The 23,207-nt window shown below is 32.1% G+C and overlaps 1 protein-coding gene across 1 annotated transcript in view; it reads left to right on the plus strand.

The window, feature by feature from the left end:
* The window catches only part of LOC143076369 (synaptic vesicle 2-related protein-like), a 38,721-nt gene extending 15,961 nt beyond the window's left edge, over positions 1–22,760 (plus strand). Inside the window, exons 4-17 of the mRNA XM_076252103.1 lie at positions 793–891; positions 2,296–2,367; positions 2,967–3,091; positions 5,739–5,802; positions 7,903–8,028; positions 9,103–9,234; positions 10,022–10,098; positions 11,083–11,159; positions 12,869–12,970; positions 13,575–13,686; positions 16,583–16,664; positions 17,719–17,808; positions 18,048–18,161; positions 18,736–22,760. Of these exons, the coding sequence (XP_076108218.1) occupies positions 793–891; positions 2,296–2,367; positions 2,967–3,091; positions 5,739–5,802; positions 7,903–8,028; positions 9,103–9,234; positions 10,022–10,098; positions 11,083–11,159; positions 12,869–12,970; positions 13,575–13,686; positions 16,583–16,664; positions 17,719–17,808; positions 18,048–18,161; positions 18,736–18,768 (1,305 nt within the window). The 3' untranslated portion in view covers positions 18,769–22,760. The remainder of the gene's footprint in view (positions 1–792; positions 892–2,295; positions 2,368–2,966; positions 3,092–5,738; positions 5,803–7,902; positions 8,029–9,102; positions 9,235–10,021; positions 10,099–11,082; positions 11,160–12,868; positions 12,971–13,574; positions 13,687–16,582; positions 16,665–17,718; positions 17,809–18,047; positions 18,162–18,735) is intronic.
* The last annotated feature ends 447 nt before the right edge of the window (positions 22,761–23,207 follow it).

A 23,207-nucleotide genomic window follows, 5' to 3' on the forward strand; every position in this document is an offset into this window, starting at 1 on the left:
ACGTCGCAATATTTCGCGGAATCCGCTAGACGGTGTTCATTTACTGTTACTTGACCTTAAGGTGGTACCCAACACTTTCACTAAAATAATTTGGCTCGTTTAATTTTCATAAAGTTTTGACAAAGTATTTACTTAGACCCTTTGACAAAAATATAAAAATTTAAATTTTTTTAAACAAACTGTTTTGTCAGAAAAATTACACTGGTTATATAGTAATTTGACAAACACCAATTTTGATCATTGAGAAGCTTAATATTCCTTTTACAACACAACCTAATTAAAACGTTTAGTTGACTTTACAGAGTTATCTCCCTGTAGTGTTAGGTACCACCTTAAATTCTTTGAAATGGAATTTGAATTGCTGTTGTGCCATTTATGCACAAACTTTAATTTGAGAATTTTAATGAACAAATTTTATGATCCAGACATGTAAGAAGATAAAACATGTGTTGAAAATGTACAAAAAAATTGAAAGAAGAAAGGAAACTTGATTTTTATTGCTATTCTTCAGTTTGTACAGCACCCATTATCCCCCAGGGATGAGTGAGACACACATTTTAGACTAACAAAGACTAGACATTCCTGACTTGGGACAGTCGTGAAAAATATGGCAGGGTTAAACATGGCATGTTTTTCTTTAATTATAATTTCTTATTTTATAGATGACTGCATGATGCTTTCTCAAGAAATACAAGTCTTCTATATATATCTTCAAGATACAAGAAGACAAAAAAACATGGCAGAGTTAAAAACGGCATGGTTTCTTTTTAATTATAATTTGTGGTTTTGTAGATGGCTGATGCTATGGAGATGATGATTTTAGCCATTCTATCTCCTGCCTTACATTGTGAATGGCAGTTAAAAGGCTGGCAACAAGCTCTTATAACAACAGTAAGTACACACTGAAATGTTGGTTTCTTTCCCTCACCATCATGCATCCCTATTTGTCAGTCAATAAAATATATGCCAGGATAAACATTTACATAAATTATTGAAGATGTGACATGATTGCCAGTGAGACAAATATCCACTTAAGGATGTATTCTTCTGACTTTTCAGTCTCGTTCAGTCTCGTTGAAATCTCGTTCTTGAATTATTTCCAAAACATGTGATAGAAGTGGAAAATATCAATGAATTTAAAAAATATTATAAGCAAACATAAATCTGTGAAAAAAATTTGTATTTACAATGAATGGTTTTCGCGTAATCCAGTTTTCAAATTTTATGACCAATCAAGTCAATATTTTTAGCCAAAATTTTGAGAAAATGGGTGAGGGATTCAAAAAATGATTTTACAAGAATCATGTACATCCCATATCATTTTGGTCTTTTCAAATTTCTTAGATATGTCTTTTGTCATTCATTTATAACAAAAAAGTTGAAATAATATGCATTTTGTTCTTAAAACTGAGAAAAATCACAAAAATACAAAATTGACAGCATGGTAAATTTTACACAAAAAAGCGTCAAAATATGATAAAACTTTCTTATATTAACACCTACCTATAGTTTTTGTAAGTAAAATTTATTCAGATTGGTCCACTTCATCTTTATAGAAAGTATGAGAAAAAGTTTAATTGTGAAACTGTATTTTTTTTCATAATAATAGCCCAAAAATAGGTAAAAATCGATGAAAAATGGGAAAATCATCAAAATTGGGCATTTTCAAAGGGCCGTAGCAAAAAGTACACCACCATATGATTTTTTCTTCACCAATTATTTTGTTACAGTATTATAAACCCAAAAATCAGGTTAAGAAAAAAAGTTTAATTCTAGAAATTTTTGGCTCCTCAGAGGTGTACATCCTTAAGACCAAATGACATTAATATAAACAGCAAATATTTCTTTCCACCATTACCTCGTAATATCTCTACAAAGCAAAGTGAACTGAAGTTTTTATAAATCATGAACACATCACCCAAAATCAGATTTGCTAACATGTTTAATTCTCTTGACATAAAGGATCAATATTGAATCAAGCACCATTTACTCTGATGTGATTTAGTTATTTATGAGTTTTCTACTTCAAGATTGAGTATAGTATTCTTCAGTATGATTACAATCAAACCTCTCACTTGCTATCGTTTATTTTAATATGGTGGGCAACATATCAGAATACAGGAGCCCTGAGAGGTTGGGATTTTAATCAGACTGAATATTCTTCTATCTATTTTTAACTATTACATGTACAAACTTTTCTTAAAGCTTGTAATCTAGCCTTTTGTAATGCTTTGAACAATAGGAAAACATAATCCACATATTTTAAGGTTATTGTGACCCAATTTTATCTTTTAGGTAGTATTTGCTGGTATGATGTGTAGCTCTAGTTTATGGGGAAGTATATCAGACAAATATGGTAGAAAAGCTGTAAGTTTTATTTAACTACAACTCCTGATCAATATCAATACAAATGTACATCAATTAATGCAAGAATAACTAATATTTCAAGATTTATTTAATTCTTTGTGTTTTTTTATTGTCATTTTTTATATTCAAACTGAAAGGTGGTAAAATTTTCATTCAAAATGTTCATGGCATTATATAAAACTTTCTTAGTTGACCACACCTCATAATTGCCTCAGTTGTAAAAGCATGCTCACCTTGATAGAGGGGGGAGGGCAATAGGGGTCTGTTAACATGTTAACAACAACTCTATTTTGGCAAAAACAGTTAACAATAAATTCAAAAATGCTAAGAACAGTTAACACAGTGGGTTGAAAATTCTCTCAGATAACAGTTAACAACACCTTGAATAAGGCCTAACAGGTTAACATGAAAAGGTTTTTCCCACTTTCTCCACAGATAAAATTTTTAATTCTATATATACAGATTCATGCACCAGTATATTTTAACATTTTTTTATTATATTTCATCATGGTGTATGTTTCAAACCAGTGTTTCATACGTTTTTTCTTCATTTTTTGGTCTTTTTAGTATTAATTCTTCCAATAAGTTTTTATTTACAGGAGTTGATATTATGTTCTGTGTTTACCTGCTATTTTGGAATACTTAGTGCATTTTCTCCTAACTTTGCCTGGTTGTTGATTTTAAGAGGACTGGTGGGTTTTGGTATTGGTGGCGCTCCTCAATCGTAAGTATTTAGTATGATAACTTCTTCATGTTGTTTATCATTTAAGGAGGTTGGTAGTGAGAGCAGTTAAGGTATACTTCTAGACACAATTTTGATGAGGATGTTATAGATGGTTAGTGGATTTGATTATTTTTCAAATTCTCCAAATTTTGTTTATAACAGGATTTGTACTTCTATAAAATATACTACTCCATTACACACCTTATCTCATGCAAAATCCTTCTGCAATATTTTGGTAACTATGACCTACATATTATGCAGGGCTTCCAAAACGGTCATATAATCCGGTCATTTGTATAATGTCCGGTAAAAGTCCGGCTGGGCAAAGCATGAAACAGTCATATACTTTTTAGTTTTCAAGGCTTTTTCGGTCATTTTTACATAATTCACGATCTTTTTGACCCAACCTTTTGCCTTTAACATCAACACATTTCGGGTCATAAATGTGACATGATGATTAATAACTATCAAAACAACACCTACTGTTCTGTACAGGTATTCACCTCCGTTTAATCGGAGCACTCCACTTATCGGATGAGCAATTTAATTTACACACCGAGATTGCGGATATCTTTATATTTACATTAAAAATATGTACGACTAAAAGAAATATTTTAAAAGTCTTAAGATATTACGACGATAATAAGTTAAAAATATTATGTACACATCACAATTGCGGTAATAAGAATCAACACGATATCACGGTAAAAATGTATGCAGCTCAGTGTTCTCCCCAGGCCGTTGTAGCGTACCGCGACGCTATATGTTTTTACCGTGATGCTATAATAATTACCGCGACGCTATAATTATTCCAGCGACGCTATAATTATTTTGAAGATGCTTTTTTACTTGTCCTCAATTTTGAAATTTCATCTATTATCGATTATGATCATAAACATTATATCACCTTTAATAGGGCTCTTCACGGTTAGTTCGGCCATATTGGATAGGGGGCAGATTTTTTGGAAGGAAGTGGAAATGGTATGAAAGTGTGGGAAATCCTATGTGTGTTTCCAAGCAACAGCTCTGTTTTAATGATGTTTTCCCGTATTTTTCACACCATTTTTACCTCTATTATGAAAATCTGCCCCCTATCCAATATGGCCGAACTAACCGTGAAGAGCCCTATTGTAATCCCTTTAAGTCGGACACTACAGGCAATTAAGAGATTAAATAGCTAGGTGTTAATTGCCTTCAGGGTGATAACTGATAACTGTTTGGATGCGAATATCCCAAGCTGACACTTATATGACATGACTAATACCACGGCACGTGTCTGCAATCACCAATTTCGACATGGAAAAATGCAATCACAAAATAATTCGAAATCTACGTTTTGTATTACGAAATTTGCAAAGATTGGTACGATTTTTATTTTTTTAATAAAAGGTCGTTTATTTGTGCAACTCTCCAAAAATTACTTTCTTTCTCTTCCGAGAGCGAGAATTTTGGTTTAGAGCTAAAATAAGTTTAATACTTCTTTCAAAAGTTATCATAATTGGCTTAAGATTATGTTTAATCTATTTAATGCATTAAAAGCGTCTTATTCATTCACAATCTCTTGTCAAACAATGTATATTCTCGGACTCATTTTCGTAAATTTTTCCACGGCCGCCATTGCACATTTTTGGGAAAACTACGGATCGGAACCGGACCAGATATGACAAAAATCCGCATTTTCACGATAATGACAACAGATCGAAAAAATATACCAAGAGAAAAAACTACGCATTAACAGACTTAGTATTTGTTAGATAACTTTGTTAAAAATACATATCATTTTGATGTAAAGATAAGAATCAACTGGGACTAATTGATTGAGTGCCATGAAACAATGAATTTCATAAACAAAACAAAAAAAGTTTTTAAATTGATTTTTTTTTGCTACTTTTGCTACTTTATCTTTACTTAATATTATATAAATAGTTAATTTTGTGTACTAGATATTTAGTTTTGTATATATACAGCTTGCACTATAACGAACCATTCATTCATTTGACTTATTGTTGGGTAACTGAAACCACATATTTATTTTTATTTGGCACAAGAGGAAAAAAATAATTCTGTAACTATAAATGAATAAAGAAAACATAAACTGAAACAACTGTTTTTTGTGGTTATAGTTTAATTGTATTCTCAGTTATGAATATATAACAATATAAACTAAAACATATAAAGGAAAAAGAGCATCGACGCGACGCGACAATTGACATTAAAAAAATGGTTATTTTTTTTTACGCAAAATGTGATGCTATCCAAAATTTCTGGGGAGAACACTGCAGCTAATGTTCACCACTTGTATCACAATAAAAATGTACACAGCACAAGTTGCAAATACAATATCACGATAAGAAATGTACACAGAACTATTGCGGCAATAGCGTTCACCACTATATTATGATAAAAATGTTATTTACAGCTTATTTAATAAAACTATAAGTGCCCTGCCAAGGCTATCATTAAAAGTATAAATCACACACTTCTTGATAGACTGATACAAGTTAGCTTGGCATCCCATGTTGTCCATTAGTTTAGAAGACTTTATATATATTATTTTTTATATCAGACTATCAGTTAATACTTTAATTACCTTTCTTATAAGAAATTGTAATTTTTTTTATTCATATTGATTTAAATTGTTTTGCAGAGTAACATTGTACGCCGAGTTTTTACCATCTGCATCAAGAGCAACATGTGTAGTTTTGATAGAGGTATGTACCCTTTTTTCTGGGAATGTTTTATGTTCTGCTAAAAACATAATCTGAAATGAACGTGAAATGTTTAAAAATTTTCTACCCAAAACCATTTGCCATTTTACAGGACAGTGACCAGTGTTCCAGCTAGGCCGTTTTCAGAGGGTGTGGTACCCGGCCTTTCCAGAGTGCGGCCCTGTGCCCTGCCTTTTTTGAAGATCGATTTATATTATTTTGTTTGTATTGATATGATCCGCTAATTACTAAATTTTACCTGGCGAAAAGTTTATAACATTGTTTACGACCCCAAGCTAATCAACTGTTACAGCTGGTGTCATAATCTGTTGTAATAGGTAATCCGTTTATTGGATGGGTCATTAATGATCATCAACATTAATTCATTCAAATAGAATCAGTCAGTCGGCAATTATCTTTGAAGAAATGTGCATACAATATTTTAGGCACAATTTGCAATGTTTACCGTAGTTTCATGGAGAAAACATAATGACAGAAAGTTGAAAACCACAACAACTCGTGGAAGACAATGTTTTAATTGTTCTCTATGAAATAAATATCAAATTCAAACATATTTGTCATTAACTGCCATCATTTTTATAATAAAATATCAAAATCGGTCGCCATATATATTGTTGATCATATTTACATCTTCTACGTACTGTTTATCCTCCAATCTAATTTAAAAACGATCTCTCATCGCTCCTGTTTCTGATATGTCGCGTGGGAGATCTAACGAAACCGGCTTTGAGGTCACATGTGAGTGAACTAAAAATAATGAATTTATAATGATATGCAAATGAGTTGACGACCTATTAATAAGCCAATCAAAAAAGTTTATGAATTATTTTGACTGACGATTTCGTCGTAAATAAAATGAGTTACATCCCTTTACCTTACGTTAAACTTTCAAGATCGTGGAAGACTTAATTTCATTGGTCGAAAAAGACACACCTACGAGGTCACTCACATATGACCTCAAATCGGTTTTCGTTAGATCTCCCACGCGACATATCAGAAACAGGAGCGATGAGAGATCGGTTTTTAATTAGATTGTTTATCCTCCAAAGAAGGAGCACCCCCGAATAAAGAACTCATCTGATTTTTTCCTAGCATTGTGTTACCCATTTAGAATATTATAAAATATGTCTACATACTTCTTGCTTAAGAATATATATGTTTAGGTATTTTGAGTTATGGGAATAGTTAAAGAGGGTCTTAGTAGCAGTGTTGGAAGGGTGTCTTGGTCATCTTTTTCTATTTTCTTTATTTTTAATACAAATTTTTACTGTTGCTATATCCTAACATTGTGCATTTAATGAGCACAGCTGTTTTGTGCTATATTGCCATTAAGCACAGCAGAGGTAGAAAGGTGAAACTGGTAAAGTGTGTCAGACCATAGAAACAGAGTGAAGCAGGACACCTTTCAAAACATGCTGTATATTAACTGTGCCAAGCATTGATTTAAAAACTTGTGTGATAAGCTGCTTGACAAGTTTTTCACCCTAAAAAGTAGAAAGGTAGAGTTCTATATGGTCTAATGATGTAGTTGTTGTATAACCAGTGATTTCAACGAATTAACACAATGTTTGATTAATATCTTTATTAAAACATGCCCTTTTCATATTATCATATCACACGTTAAATGCCCTTTTTCAGGATTGGCACCCTGCCCTTTTGAAATTCTAGCTGGAACACTGGCGACTATAGTTTTTTATGATTTAAGTATTTGTGTTTAGTTGTTAGTTTGAGATAAGGAGCTTGTTTTAATGTAACATCATTCTTGATAAATTAACATTCATTGTTGTTGTTTAGTGTCCAGCTGAAGCCCTCTTTGGGTGCGTGATTTTCTTGCTGTGTTAAAGACCCATTGATGCCCTAAGGCTGTTTCCTGCTATTTGGTCTTTGGTCAGGTTGTTGTCTCTTTGACCCTTTCATCCTTTCCCCATTTCCTTTCTCAGTTTCAATTGATGCCTTCACTTAAGTAGGTTGACCCTTTCATCCTTTCCCCATTTCCTTTCTCAGTTTTAATTGATGCCTTCACTTAAGGAGATATCTTCATTGTTTTTGCAGATATTTCAGGACTTTTTTCTTATTTTCCAGGTATTTTGGGCCATAGGAGCATGTTTTGAAGTATTATTAGCCTTAGCTGTGATGCCTACACTAGGGTGGAAATATTTACTAGGATTTTCAGCTATGCCTCTGCTGCTATTTACAATCTGTTGTTATGTGAGTACATGTATAAATAAAAAATAAGAAATCCGTTCACATAACACCATATGTTACAGAACAACAGGCTGAACAGACTGCTCCAATTATAAATACATGAACAGACTCCTCCAATCATAAATGCATGAACAGACTGCTCCAATCCTAAATACATGAACAGACTGCTCCAATCATAAATACATGAACAGACTCCTCCAATCATAAATACATGAACAGACTCCTCCAATCATAAATACATTAACAGACTCCTCCAATCATAAATACATGAACAGACTGCTCAAATTATAAATACATGAACAGACTCCTCCAATCATAAATGCATGAACAGACTGCTCCAATCCTAAATACATGAACAGACTGCTCCAATTATAAATACATGAACAGACTCCTCCAATCATAAATGCATGAACAGACTGCTCCAATCCTAAATACATGAACAGACTGCTCCATTCATAAATACATAAAAAATAAAATACGCAAATGAGAATTGAAGATTGTCGATTACTTTATGTGATAATTTTAACTCTTAAGCACTATTACTTTTTTTCATAGCCATCCACCTTCATTTTAGTGTCTAAACTATTTTTTGGAAGAACCAATTTGGCATCATTTTAAATGAAATTTTTGCAGTTAAATACTGTGCCATCCACTAAATTTTAACTCTCTTACTTTACCCTTTTTGTGGTAAAAAGTGACAAATGTTGAGAGCATTTTTGAGACAATCCGTAGCTCTAAGTCATCATTTCATCATATTTTTGAAGCAACAGTGGTGTAGATGACAAATATAAATCTTATATTATTGTAAAAGTTTGCTCAGAAGATACAATTCCCCTTAGTTTGAATACATTGTCTTTATTCTATCAAGTAGTTTACCGCTATTTTTATTGCCTAATGCTAGATAGTATGTTCTATGTTACAATGCCCCTTAGTTTGAATACATTTTCTTTATTCTATCAAGTAGTTTACCGCTATTTTAATTGCCTAATGCTAGTTAGTATTTTCTATGTTTTGCAGACAAGACTTTATAAATCAGTTTCTTACAAAATATTATAACTGGTTACCTGTTTATTGCAGTGGTTACCAGAAAGTGCTCGTTATGATATCACACGAGGTCACACAGAGAAAGCTTATGCAACTTTACAGAGAATTGCTAAAGAAAATAATAAACCAATGCCGTTAGGGAGACTTGTAGAGCCAAGCTCTAAGGTATAGTATTACTTTATACATGGCAGCTAGATAGAAAACTGTAGGATTACATTTTGAAGAGTTGACTTCAATCTTGCGATTTCACATATAAAGCTGTCATTTTAGCTTGTCTGTCTGACACAAAGCAGGACTCATATTCATAAACTTTATTTTCTGACCTAGATTTTATGATTTGCCATTCATCATAAGTAAAAGTGTTAGCAGGGCTAGTCTAGTGTATTGTAATAAACGACTAAAACTTGATACTTTGCGTTGTGTTACTTTTATGCTCAAAATCTATATCAAGGGCGCCCATACAAAGGTACTAAGTAACGTCATAAACATAAGACGTTAATACGGGAAACATAACGTTAACATTTGCATTATATTCTCAACATCTAGAAAGGTTATTTTATTTTTCCTTTGGCGTCACAGAAAAAAATAAAAATACCCTTTATAGGCACGATAGTGGGGCTAGTATACTATACATGATATTGGGTTAGTCTTCTTTCAACATAAAAATGGTAGCATACGCTATAAATTTATTACTTTGGGATTTCATAAGGCATATTTCGTTAATAGTGACAAACAAAAAGGTAAAACATGCTACACAGAAGAACAAGTGGTCAGTATGCTGGAGTTTCTTATCGACAACATATTTGTTGAGTTTGGAGGTAGACTTTTCCAACAAATTGTCGGCATTCCTATGGGAACAAACTGTGCGCCTCTTCTTGCCGACCTCTTCGTATTTTCATATGAATCGGAATTCCTCCAGACACTTGTCAAAAACTAATATTATTTTATTCAGGCTGCTAGCAGAGGCAGTATAAAAGATTTGTTATCCTTAGAGTATAGAAAAACAACTATGATGTTGTGGGTCATATGGTAATTATATTTAAAAACTGGCAACTTTAACATTAATGTTGTTTTCACAACCACCTATATTATAGTGACAGTGATATTGTTGGCTTTTTTCAAAACTACCTCTACCCTTTTTTATTGGGAAAATATGTGTCATTTTTCTCAAATTGGGAAATTAATAATTAACCATGAATATAACTGGAACTTCAATTTGCAGACCCCCTTTCAAGAGGTAAACCCTCATTTGAAATAAGACCCCTTATTGTCAATGAAGATACATAAATAGACCCTCAAATCTGCACATATAGTCATTTTAGGCATAAAAAATGTGTAAATGAGTGTTTTTTAGTTTGCATTCACACACAATTACTCCTGAAAAAAGTAAAATCACAAAAATACTGAACTCAGAGGAAAATCAATTCGGAAAGTCCATAATCACATGGCAAAATCAAATAACAAAACGCATCAAAAACGAATGAGACTGCACTGTTTGGGAAAAAAGTTGTTTTTGGTGGAATAATTTAAAGCCATTTTTTTTTCAAATTGGGATTCTTCTCCAGGGGAACAAGCCTTTATTATCTAGTAATTTAAGGCAAACAATATCACTGAGTGATAATTAGATGCATCAACAATTTACGCTTCTTTGTTTAGTAAAAATGTGAGTTGTAAACTTTAAATTTAAAAAAGAAAAAAGAATTGTTATAGTCTTATGATGAGCACTAGTGTTATCTCTCCTCACAAATGTCACATGACATGCATGTTATCTTGTGATTTCAAAATATGTGGGGTTTTTTTTAAACTATTGCATCACATCTATAACACAATTTCATATACCGGTATTTTATTTGCCACAAAATGACATCAAACTACAACATTTTCATCACAATATTTGAGGGACAATATTCATAATTTCCTTACAATTTAAATAATATATTTAGAATATAAGTGTGTACTGTTAAACTTCTTAATGAACCTTAACACTTTTTGATTGTTTATTTTCTATTTCAGGTTGGTGTCTGCATTTTCTTATTATGGTATTGTTTTAATGACCACACAGTTATTTGAGATATCTGACGGTTGCCATGGTAAGTTGTTACCTCTTTATCTCACCTGGCCTAAAAGGCCTGCCAACAAAAATGGCCACCATGGCTAAAAATAGAACATATAGGTAAAATGCAGTTTTTGGCTTATATCTCTGAATCTAAAGCATTTAGAGTAAATCTGACATAGGGGAAAACATGTTCATCAGGTTGAGATTTATCTGCCCTGAAATTTTCAGACGAATCGAACAACATGTTGTTGGGCTGCTGCCCCTGAATTAGTAATAAGGAAATTTTGCAGTTTTGGGTTATTATCTTAAATATCATTATAGATAAAGATAAACTGTAAACAGCCATTATGTTCAGAAAAGTAAGATCTACAAATAGGTCAACGGGACCAAAATTGTCAATTGACCCTTTATAGAGTTATTGCCCTTTAAAGTCAATTTTTAACGTGTCCGATGACCCTGCCTGCCAACCAACATGGCAGAAATGGCTAAAATAGAACATAAGGGTAAAATGCAGTTTACAAAAAATATCAGGTGAGATACACAGGCTCCTTGGAGCCTCTAGTTATGTTTATAAAATTGTTCTAGAGATCACTGAATAATTTGTGACTTCAGACGTTTGAATTATAGATTATTTGTGTTTTGATTGATGTCCAGTGATGGATATTTGGTAATATTTCAATTAAACAAAAAATCAGAAAGGTAAGTTCTGCAATGCCAAAGTAGGTTTGTTTTGACGAAAAGTGGTACCTGGATTGTCACTGAAAAACTATAGCATGTTGCTGATTATGATAGATAGATAGTTTTATTCTCATAAAACCATAAGTGCAAAGGTCACAGAGAAGTTAGAAAATAATATACATAAAAATGAAAATGCATTAAAAATGCATAAAATTGTGGGTGAGATAACATATAAAAGAATATAAATATACTTTCAGATATAATATATATAATATGAATGAGTACATATGTTTTGCCTTGTAATAGGCTACCTATGAACCCCTTGAAGTATAAAACAAGGTTGTTTAACATAGAATATAGTAAAAATGTATTTGAAGATTAGCTGCATTCCTGTATTTTGACTGTTATATTTGTAGGCTCAAAAGGTAAGACAATGGGATATTTGATTTATAATCCTCTAAAAGGCAAAACATACAGTGGTCCTGGGAATGTTTATATTATTGCAAGTTTCTCTTTTTCAGCTCTTTATATTAAACCTTTTTAAATTATTATCAATTTCTTCTTAACAAATGGTAAAGCTTACAAGGCTTCAGATTGAAAATAGCATGTGACAAAACAATCTTTCACTACTGTAAGAATTCTGTGTTTGGACTGGTTAGTGTTGGGTTTTTTTTGTAATCTTTATTAAATAAAAATAATGAGATGTGGTATGATTGCCAATGAGGCAACTATCCACCAAATGCATGCCACATATTCTCTATTCTTTATTTTTTTAGCATCCCATTAATTTTTTATTTATTTTTTTGCTGCTTTACCTAGTTTGCTCTATGATTAATTTCTTTGCCCATTAGTCGTAACACATCATCCAGACCTCTTTTGTTGGTGCATTTCAAAGTTATACTCACTGAAAAATGTCAAAAGAAATGATAATTTCAATATGATAGTTACTTATTATACAATCCGCAAATCAAAATTCATGAATGCTTTTTTAAAAGAAATTTAAAAAAAAATTTAGGACTACAATATATATGTGTACATGTGTTATAAGATATTCTCTCTATTTAGGTTCTACAAAAGAAGTGGAGGAGGCTTGTTATGTGGAATGTAAAGGTCTAACAACATCTGATTATATAGATTTGACATGGACAACATTTGCTGAGTTTCCTGGTTAGTTTTTATACCCTTTCTTATTAAGGTTTACCCTTGTTTGTTTGTCCGTCTGTTGCCAAATTGATTTCTGTTCACTCACTTAAGTTTGCCTCAACCAACTGTTTTAAAACTTGCTTATTACCACCAAAAAGTTTGGCGTTATTTTTACTGTTATTGAGTTATGTCCCTTTATTGTACTCCAACTCTTACTACTAAACATAGATCTAGTTCAAAATTTGATGGCATCATTTTCACTGATTTTGAGTTATGAATTAAAAAATGACAAATTTATCTTGTCATTTGGTTTCAAAGAATGTCCCAGTAATTACACCTTATACTATTTAGTCCAGTATACTGTAAACCAACTTATTTTCGTGAGCGATTTATTTTCGCGACTTTCGCGAGGAGAAAAACAACGCGAATATAAATCTTCGCGAATAAGTAAATCGTTATTAATCTACATCAAGTAAATAAGAAAATCGTGAATTTTAAAAGGCGAGAAATGGACTAGAATTGGTTAAATGCGAAATAAAGTATCCGCGAAAATAAGTTGGTTTACAGTATTTTATAACGTTTTTTTCTTGACAGTTGTATTGTAACAGTGTTTTTATATATTTTGTAGGACTGTTTGTTACTGTGTTTATTATAGAAAGACTGGGAAGAAAGTTTACAATGGCATTTGAATTTTTTGTGTTTACTATTTTTGTGTTGTTAACAAATATATGTACATCTAGGTGAGTACTGTAAATAGTTAAGATTGATTGATTGTTTGTGTTCTAATGCTACTTTTAAGCACCACTTTTGGGCTATTTCGTGGATGTCATTTTTAATTCGTGGAGGATGCCCTAGTCCCCGGAGAAAACCACAGACTTTTGAAAAGAAAACTGACAATCTTAGTCAATTAAGATTTGGGTCTAGTGCGCCCATACCAGCAGGGTTCGAACTCAAAACCTTGTGACTGGCTAGTGATGACAGTAGTAGAACTACTTAGACCACTTGGTCACCGAGGCCCCTGTAAATAGTAAAGAAGCTTAATTCTGTACAACGACATATACTGTGGAATCATTTATTTTTCAAGGTTACCAATTTTCATGGATTGCAAAAAAAAAAACACCTTTAAGAGGATATGTGATTCCATGGTTTTGCCATATTCTGCAAACAACCTCATTGAAATTCAAGGTTCACCTGAATCCACAAAAACCATGAAAAATGGTATCAAATGAATATAATAATGAACCCATATTATTTGTTAACATGCTCATCATTTGGTCACGGGTGGGCAGTTGTCTCATTGACAGTTACACCACATGACATTTTTATAATCAAGATTATTCAAATATGGTGTGGGAAAAGGATTTGTTAACAAGCAATCTCATGTTCAGTAATAAAGAAACTGTTTGAAAGTTATATGAATAAATATAAATGGCGATAAAGGGTTTTATATGAGACGGCAAGAGCTTAAGGTGGTACCCAACACTTTTACTAAAATAAATTTGGCTCGTTTAATTTTGATAAAATTTTGACAAAGTATTTACTTTGACCCTTTAACAAAAATATAAAAATTTCAAAAATTTTGAACCAACCGTTTTGTCAGTAAAATTACACTGGTTATATAGCAGTTTGACAAACATCAATTTTTATCATTGAGAAGCTTAATATTCCTTTTACAACACAACGTAATTAAAACGTTTAGCTGACTTTACAGAGTTATCTCCCTGTAGTGTTAGGTACCACCTTAATACACACTTCAGCAATACACATGTTCTAAATGACCAAGAGTCTAAAGAAGTGGTGATATATTTAAACCATGTACCTAAAGGACAGCAGAAATGACTGAAGACAATCTCTGATCGCTTCCTGTCTTGTGACGGACACTTAAACATGCTGCAGGGGTAAATTGTCAGTCTGAACTAAATTTAACCACTTCCGATAAAATTTAATGTACAGGCCAACATCTAAGCATCTAAAAATACAGAAGAATGCTATTTTGGATAAATGAAGTCGAGAAATATCTCAACATGTTTTATTGTCGAGCCTGCAACTTTTGTTGCAGAAAGCTCGACATAGGGATAGTGATCCGGCGGCGGCTACGGCGGCGGCGGCGTTAGCTAACTTCTTAAAAGCTTTATATTTTAGAAGGTGGAAGACCTGGATGCTTCATACTTTGTATATAGATGCCTCATGTTACAAAGTTTCCGTCAGTCACATGTCCAATGTCCTTGACCTCATTTTCATGGTTCAGTGACCACTTGAAAAAAAAGTTCAAATTTTTTGTAATGTTGAATTCTCTCTTATTATAAGTAATAGGATAACTATATTTGATATGTGCGTACCTTGCAAGGTTCTCATGTCTGTCAGACAGTTTTCACTTGACCTCGACCTCATTTCATGGATCAGTGAACAAGGTTAAGTTTTGGTGGTCAAGTCCATATCTCAGATACTATAAGCAATAGGGCTAGTATATTCAGTGTATGGAAGGACTGTAAGGTGTACATGTCCAACTGGCAGGTGTCATCTGACCTTGACCTCATTTTCATGGTTCAGTGGTTATAGTTAAATTTTTGTGTTTTGGTCTGTTTTTCTCATACTATATGCAATAGGTCTACTATATTTGTTGTATGGAACGATTGTAAGGTGTACATGTCTAGCGGGCAGATGTCATGTGACCTTGACCTCATTTTCATGGTTCAGTGGTCAAAGTTAAATTTTTGTGTTTTGGTCTGTTTTTCTCATACTATATGCAATAGGTCTACTATATTTGTTGTATGGAACGATTGTAAGGTGTACATGTCTAGCGGGCAAATGTCATGTGACCTTGACCTCATTTTCATGGTTCAGTGGTCATAGTTAAATTTTTGTGTTTTGGTCTGTTTTTCTCATACTATATGCAATAGGTCTACTATATTTGTTGTATGGAACGATTGTAAGGTGTACATGTCTAGCGGGCAGATGTCATGTGACCTTGACCACATTTTCATGGTTCAGTGGTCAAAGGTAAATTTTTGTGTTTTGGTCTGTTTTTCTCATACTATATGCAATAGGTCTACTATATTTGTTGTATGGAACTATTGTAAGGTGTACATGTCTAGCGGGCAGATGTCATGTGACCTTGACCTCATTTTCATGGTTCAGTGGTCAAAGTTTTTATCTAATACTATATGCTATAGGTCAACTATATTTGGTGTATGGAAATATTTTATGATCTTTATGTCAGTCGCACAGGTTTTATTTGATCGTGACCTCATTTTCACGGTTCATTGCACAGTGTTAAGTTTTTGTGTTTTGGTCTATTTTTCTTAAACTATATAAGTAATAAGTCAACTATATATGTTGTATAGAAGCATTGTTAGCTGTACATGTCTGCCTGGCATGGTTCATCTGACCTTGACCTCATTTTCAAGGTTCATTGGTCTATGTTTAGTTATCTTGGTTAATGTTAAGTTTATGTGTCAGTTGTTATAAAGCTTAGCTTTATACTAAGGACTATCAACATAATATCAGTGATTAGTATAGAAGGCGAGACATTTCAGCGTGTGCACTCTTGTTATTATCAAATATAAAGTTGTTTAGGTCAAATTTAAGTAAAAATGTGAACTTTTTAATCGTATAATTTATTCTTTTTCTTTTCAGACCTGTATTAACATTTTTCCTGTTTGTAGCAAGAGCATTTATATCTGGAGCTTTTCAAGCTGCCTATGTTTATACTCCAGAGGTAAGGTTATATCTTATATAGATTATTTCCCTTTACAATAGTTACCTCTCTTTATATCTGGAGCTTTCCAAGCTGCCTTTGTTTATACTCCAGAGGTGAGGTTTTATCTTTATACTCGAATTTTGATATTTTGATACATCATCAATGGAAGTAGGTCCTTTATATTGAGGATTTGATCACTTTGAAAGGCCACCCGCTGGTCAAAATGACCCATGCTAAGATAATTGGTAAGATAAATTCCTTGCACAGTGTGCTAGTGGCCTATTGCAATATATATGTAGTCAGTAATTTCACTCTCAAGCCATATGGAATTTACTGACCCCATATATATATGGTATGAGGTCACAAGCACACTGTGTAACTAATATTACAAGAGATGCTTCCCATTTTAATTAATATCTTTATGTTTATACACCAAGGACTAATTTTAGAAAGCAAGGTACTATCCAGGCATACAGTTTTTCTTTTAAGAAATATCTGTAAATAGTGAAAAAATAATGTAGTACATGCTACCTGAAAATGTAGCAGCCCAAAATGAAGACTCATATTTCTACCCAGACATATTATTCTGATGGATCTGAAAAGTTTGGCTCTTATTGCAAATTGCCTTTTGTTTGAGACAGAAGCTACAAATTCTTCAAAGTTTCTTGGTGCAATCAAACAAGAAATTGTATTATAGCATCCCATACTCAAGGCTAGCATGAGACAATCAAGGCTAGCATGAGACCATCAAGGCTAGCATGAGACCATCAAGGATAGCATGAGTCCATCAAGGCTAGCATGAGACCATTGAGGCTAGCATGAGACCATCAAGGCATTTAAACACTCCCTGTTAGGTGTACAACAATTCCTAAAGATTGAAATTTACTAATGGCCTATTCCATGGGTAAGAGTGAAAAAAAGATGTTTGTTAGAGACTATCAATAATCTTAAAATTGTTGTGAATCAATTCTTTATAAACTACAAGATTTTAAGTTAAGTTTCTATGTCTGAAATTAAATGACATAATTCCATTTAATGTTTATTGTTGTTTTTTTTTTTTATCTCATTTCAGGTTTATCCAACATCAATGAGGGCTATAGGATTAGGATCTTGTAGTGGTATGGCCAGGGTTGGGGCAATAATTACCCCATTTGTAGCACAGGTAAGGTATAGGGTTAAGCTCGATCTTATAGTGGTAATGAGTTTCAGGAAACTCTGCATATAGTTAAATGTATCAGAAATCAGATTGAGAATTCTCAATATTATAATAGAAGTGGCATTCTGTGCATTAATAAAATCAATGCAATACTTTCTGAAAAAAAAGTATGTCATGATAACTTTAGTAAACAATATTTTCACATTTTATGAAATTTGTAGCCAAAGATTTCTCAACTATTTCAGGTGTTGTTAAAAGAATCGTCATATATAGCAATATCGACCTATGGTGTTATATCTTTAGTAGCGACTGTTGTTGCGATGTTACTGCCTATAGAAACAAAAGGGAGAGAAATGAAGGTCAGTATTAAATAATAGGAAGTTATTGAAATCAGACTAAAACGTGAATTAATATAGTCACATCAACTTGAAAACTTAGTACATATCATATGTTGGAAGGAAAAAATGAACGTTTGAAAAAAAGGAGAGAAAATGAGATCTAGAGGGAATCAAGAGACTGAAACACTTAGTACCTATGACGAGGTGTTGAACCTTGGAAAGAAGTAAGAGGAAATTAGAGAGAACAGAGAGAGTAATATATATATGATGGAAATTTCCTTGACCATTTTTAAATTTGAAGAAAATTGGAAGAAGGGTGGTAGGGAAGTGAGAATTCTCCTATTTAAACTATCACATTTGATTATTCTGATGTGAACAATATTACTTTTTTGTCAAATTAGGGTTTGGATCCATATTTCATGGTTCAACAAACAATCTGATAGTTTAAGTGAAAAATGTGATAGTTTAAGTAAGCAAGGTGTCTTATTGACACATGTTCTCATTTATATTACTTTTTACTTCACTTTTAGTTATTTTCCCATAGAATCATATATTTATCAGCTAGATATTTTATGACATGTTATTTATTTTTCAGGATACTCAACAAGAGATGACAGTAGTGCATTAACAAGAGCAGACAATCTGTATCAGTTTACTAGATTTACTATAGATTCACCAAATTAGAATATAATGCATTCTGGGTAACTCTTTCAAAAGAGTACACCAAAAAATTGTCACTTGTAACACAGCCTCATAAACAAAGATAATTTAACCAATAGCATAATATCACTTTGGTGTAGGAACATTAAATTTTCTGTTAAATTGTCCCTTTTAAAATTGTTATACGATGATGACTGATGTACCCATATTTTGACTATTTTATTTATTGTGTCTGTTTAGTATACGCATCAATGTAAATATAACAGAATTTGACGAGACTGTCATCAAAGTGAGAGGGTTAGCGCTATTAAACCAGGTTTAATCCACCATTTTCTACATTTGAAAATGCCTGTACCAAGTCAGGAATATGACAGTTCTTGTTCATTCGTTTTTGATGCGTTTTATTATTTGATTTTGCCATGTGATTATGGACTTTCCGAATTTATTTTCCTCTAAGTTCAGTATTTTTGTGATCTTACTTTTTGTTTATTAGATTTAAAATGTATTCACCCCATTAGAATCTAATGCATTCTGGGTAATTCTTTCAAAAGAGTACATCAAAACATAGTGATATATTAAAAGGTTCATAAACAAAGATAATTCAACCAATAGCATAATATCATTTAGGTGTAGGAACATTAAATTGCTCTAATGCATTCTGGGTAATATTTCAAATAGCTTCTCCTAATTTAGGCTTCATAAGCAATAAAATTCCACCAATAGTGTAACAGTATTATCATTTAGGTGTAGGAACAGTACACGTAGTCATTTGGATCCTTAAATGGCAAACAAATTGCTTTTACAGTGAAACCTGATTAAACTGAACCCTGAATAAACCGGAAACCTGTCTAATCCAAACTTGTTCTGAAGACCAATCATATCACATTTTATGCATTGTGAACCTGATGAAACCGAATACCTGCCAAAACCGAACAAAATCTCAAGTCCCGAAAGGGTTCGGTTTAGTCAGGTTTCACTGTATATAGTTTATTTAATCATGTCTCTAGTTCAGACTTATATATGACATTATAAAATTTCTTTTTAGAAATTTGCACAAATAGATTTGAATTAAAAGTCTGGATTTCTTTTCAATGTATGCTTTTATTGTCCATGACATCAATTATTCTCTCAATTCATCACATTTAGGGTGTATTTTAGATCAAAAAGACTTCTAGGGTCAAGGTTGACTGAAAGGTCAGGTTAAATATCATGGCTTTTGTCTCTGTAAATCTCTTTGTGGGCAATTTTTGATTTGAAGATTGCTATTATGAAATTCTTAAATTAATTATAAATGTATAACCACTGGTTTGATTACAGACTGGGTACCATGATATGGTCCAGCCGAATTAAAGCCTTTAGAATATGTATTCTATTGATAAGTGTCAGAAGTTCCAAAGGTTTTTTAGACACCTGTGGTCTCTGGTCCAGTTCAAGCAGTCAGTGTATTAACAGTTTTTTTACACTGTGAGTATGACAAAATTCTTACTCTGGTTATTTAATCCAGTAATTGTGACCTTTTACTGGACCAAATCATTTAATACTGGATTTGCCACATGTGTGAGTGACCTTTGGAATGACTTTGTGTGTCAGGGAAACATACAAGTGCAATATATTGTGTAAATTGATATACAGTTGTGTATATATATAGATGTCTCACTGTAACTTTTGCTTGTTTGCTGACGGGTCTTTTTTTTTTATCACAAATGAAAAACAAGGGTTTTTTTTACTGTTTTTTTGTTGTTGATAAAACCCATAATTTCTGTCAGATTTTTAAATTAGCTTTCTTAGTATTTTCAATAGATACCAGCACTAAGGAAAGTGAAGTTTGGCAATAAGATATTTCAATATAGGAATTTTTCCATTTAGGTGTCAAACCAAAATATCAAGTAATTACTTGTTTTATAGAAGTATAAATATATTGTCATTTTGATTTCCAGTTTTTACAAGATATACAAATTTTTAGATAAAAGAAAAGAATTTGATAGTGTGATTTAAACTGCAGAAAATTGCTTCATTTCTACATATCCACATATCAACTTTCATGTGGCTGAACTGATTTTTCCATTTCCAGTGTGTGTGTGTGTATGAGAAATTTTCAATGTTTTCTGATAACATATATGAAAAAGATATATTGATAAAAAGTATGATACGCCAAAATGATTCCCGTAAAATATGCATTGCAAGACACATATCTAATCAATTTTGAGTTGTGTTTTTATTATTATATAGTATGTTTATTTTCTAAATTTTTATAATGATATTATTTAACGACATTCCATGTTTATAACTTATTTCAGATTTTTATAAACTTTATTCTTATTACCTATTCTGTAATCTTTATAATAACCTTAGATTAACGTCGAGGCATAGTAATTTGGGAATATTACAGATTTTACATGCGTTCTTGTGCAATTAACATTTCTCATGTATGGCATAATATTTTGAGGGACAATACATAATGATATCCTTAAGGTGGTATCAAACACCTTGACTAAAAACAAATGGGCTTGTGTATTCTTCATAAAATTTGGACAACTTATTCACTTTCACCCTTTGACAAAATTTTTAATAAAATCAAAATTAGAACCACAAACTTTACCAGAAAAATTTTATTGGATATATGGCAGTTTGAAAAACTGATTTTAATCATCGAGAAACGTAATTGAAAATGGAACGTGATTTAAATGTTCAGCTGATTTTTACACAGTTATCTCCCTGTAGTATTATGTATACCACCTTTATGGTAGTTGTGATAATTTGTTATTAAGGATTTTTGTATATAACTAGATATCTAATGAATCAATGTTTCTCAAATGTACCGAGTCAGCCTTCAGGACTATGACAATTGAGCTGCCTCGGATAGAAATCAACCTTATGCAAATCAACACCAAAACATCTATAAACCTATTTTGGTTTAAGAAAAAAAAAATCAACGGAAAGTCTGGGACTGTTTGCAAGTTGCATAATTAATCGAATGCTACCAAACTGCATCTTTTATTTCATTGTCTTTTGTATATTAATGTTTCAAAATCAGATTCTTATACATGTTCATATTTATGTACACATACATAAGGTCGATTTCTATCCGACGCAGCCCATTTGTTATCCATTCTTTTGATGTGGTTGAGCTTTTTATTTTGCCATTTGATATAAAAGGACCTTTTGTTTTGAATTTTTCCTCTGAGTTTGGTACTTTTTTTTTTTTACCAAGAAATGAAGACAAAATGTATTATTTACATAATCCAACAATTTTGCTTAAAGAACAGAATTAAAAAGCACTGTAAGAACAAAGAGATTTTACGCATGTCATGTGTTAAAGTAATTTAACAACAATTACTCTGATAATGTCGCAAGTGACAATGTCAGCCACATTGAACAATTCGAGAAAAAAAATTCCAATATTTTCAGAGGAGATAATATGTACAAGTAAATGGCATTTAAAACTGAGGAATGGAAAATAATGAAGTCTTAGTCAAAGTTTCTGTATGCATTCTAAATAAATAACTATTTTCTGTAACTATGTTAAGGTGGTACCCAACACTTTCACTAAAATTAATTTGGCTCGTTTAATTTTCATAAAATTTTGTCAAAGTATTTACTTTGACCCTTTAACAATAATATAAAAATTTCAAAAAATTTGAACTAACCGTTTTTTCAGAAAAATTACACTGGTTATATAGCAATTTGACAAACACCAATTTTGATCATTGAGAAGCTTAATATTCCTTTTTCAACACAATGTAATTAAAACGTTAAGCTGACTTTACAGAGTTATCTCCCTGTAGTGTTAGGTACCACCTTAAATATATATATATATATGTCTGTGAAAATCTACAGGTAGATTGTTTGTTTGATTTTTTTTTTAGAATAATTATTTTGTATATACATGTATACTTTTTTTTTTACTAATTTTTATATTTATGTTGCACAAGAATCTCAAATAAAAATTGTTAAATGTTATGATTTATTCCTATACAAAATATTCATCAAAGGCCAACTAAATTACAAAGAGCATTGAGGATAAAAAGTTTTCAAAGGTTTTGCCAAAAAAAGCTAGTGTAACCTTTTCCTGGGGAAAAAAATGTTCAATGATTTAAGAGAAAAAAATCAAAGCATTATTAAACCAATTAATTTATAATAATGATCACATCAAAGATAAATTATGTCAACACTGAAGTGGTGGATACTGTGCTGGTGATACTGTCCAAGAGTAAACCTCCACCAGCAGTAGCCTCTATCAAGTGGTTGTAAATAAATCTCCACCAGCAGTAGCCTCTACCAAGTGGTTGTAAATAAACCTCCACCAGCAGTAGCCTCTACCAAGTGGTTGTAAATGAACACATCATGATCAGCCAAACCAGAATTAAAATGTTGTACGCCAGATGCATGTTTTGTTTACAAAAAGAT

Source organism: Mytilus galloprovincialis, chromosome 5 (assembly GCF_965363235.1).
Source record: "Mytilus galloprovincialis chromosome 5, xbMytGall1.hap1.1, whole genome shotgun sequence".
Lineage (NCBI taxonomy): Eukaryota > Metazoa > Mollusca > Bivalvia > Mytilida > Mytilidae > Mytilus > Mytilus galloprovincialis.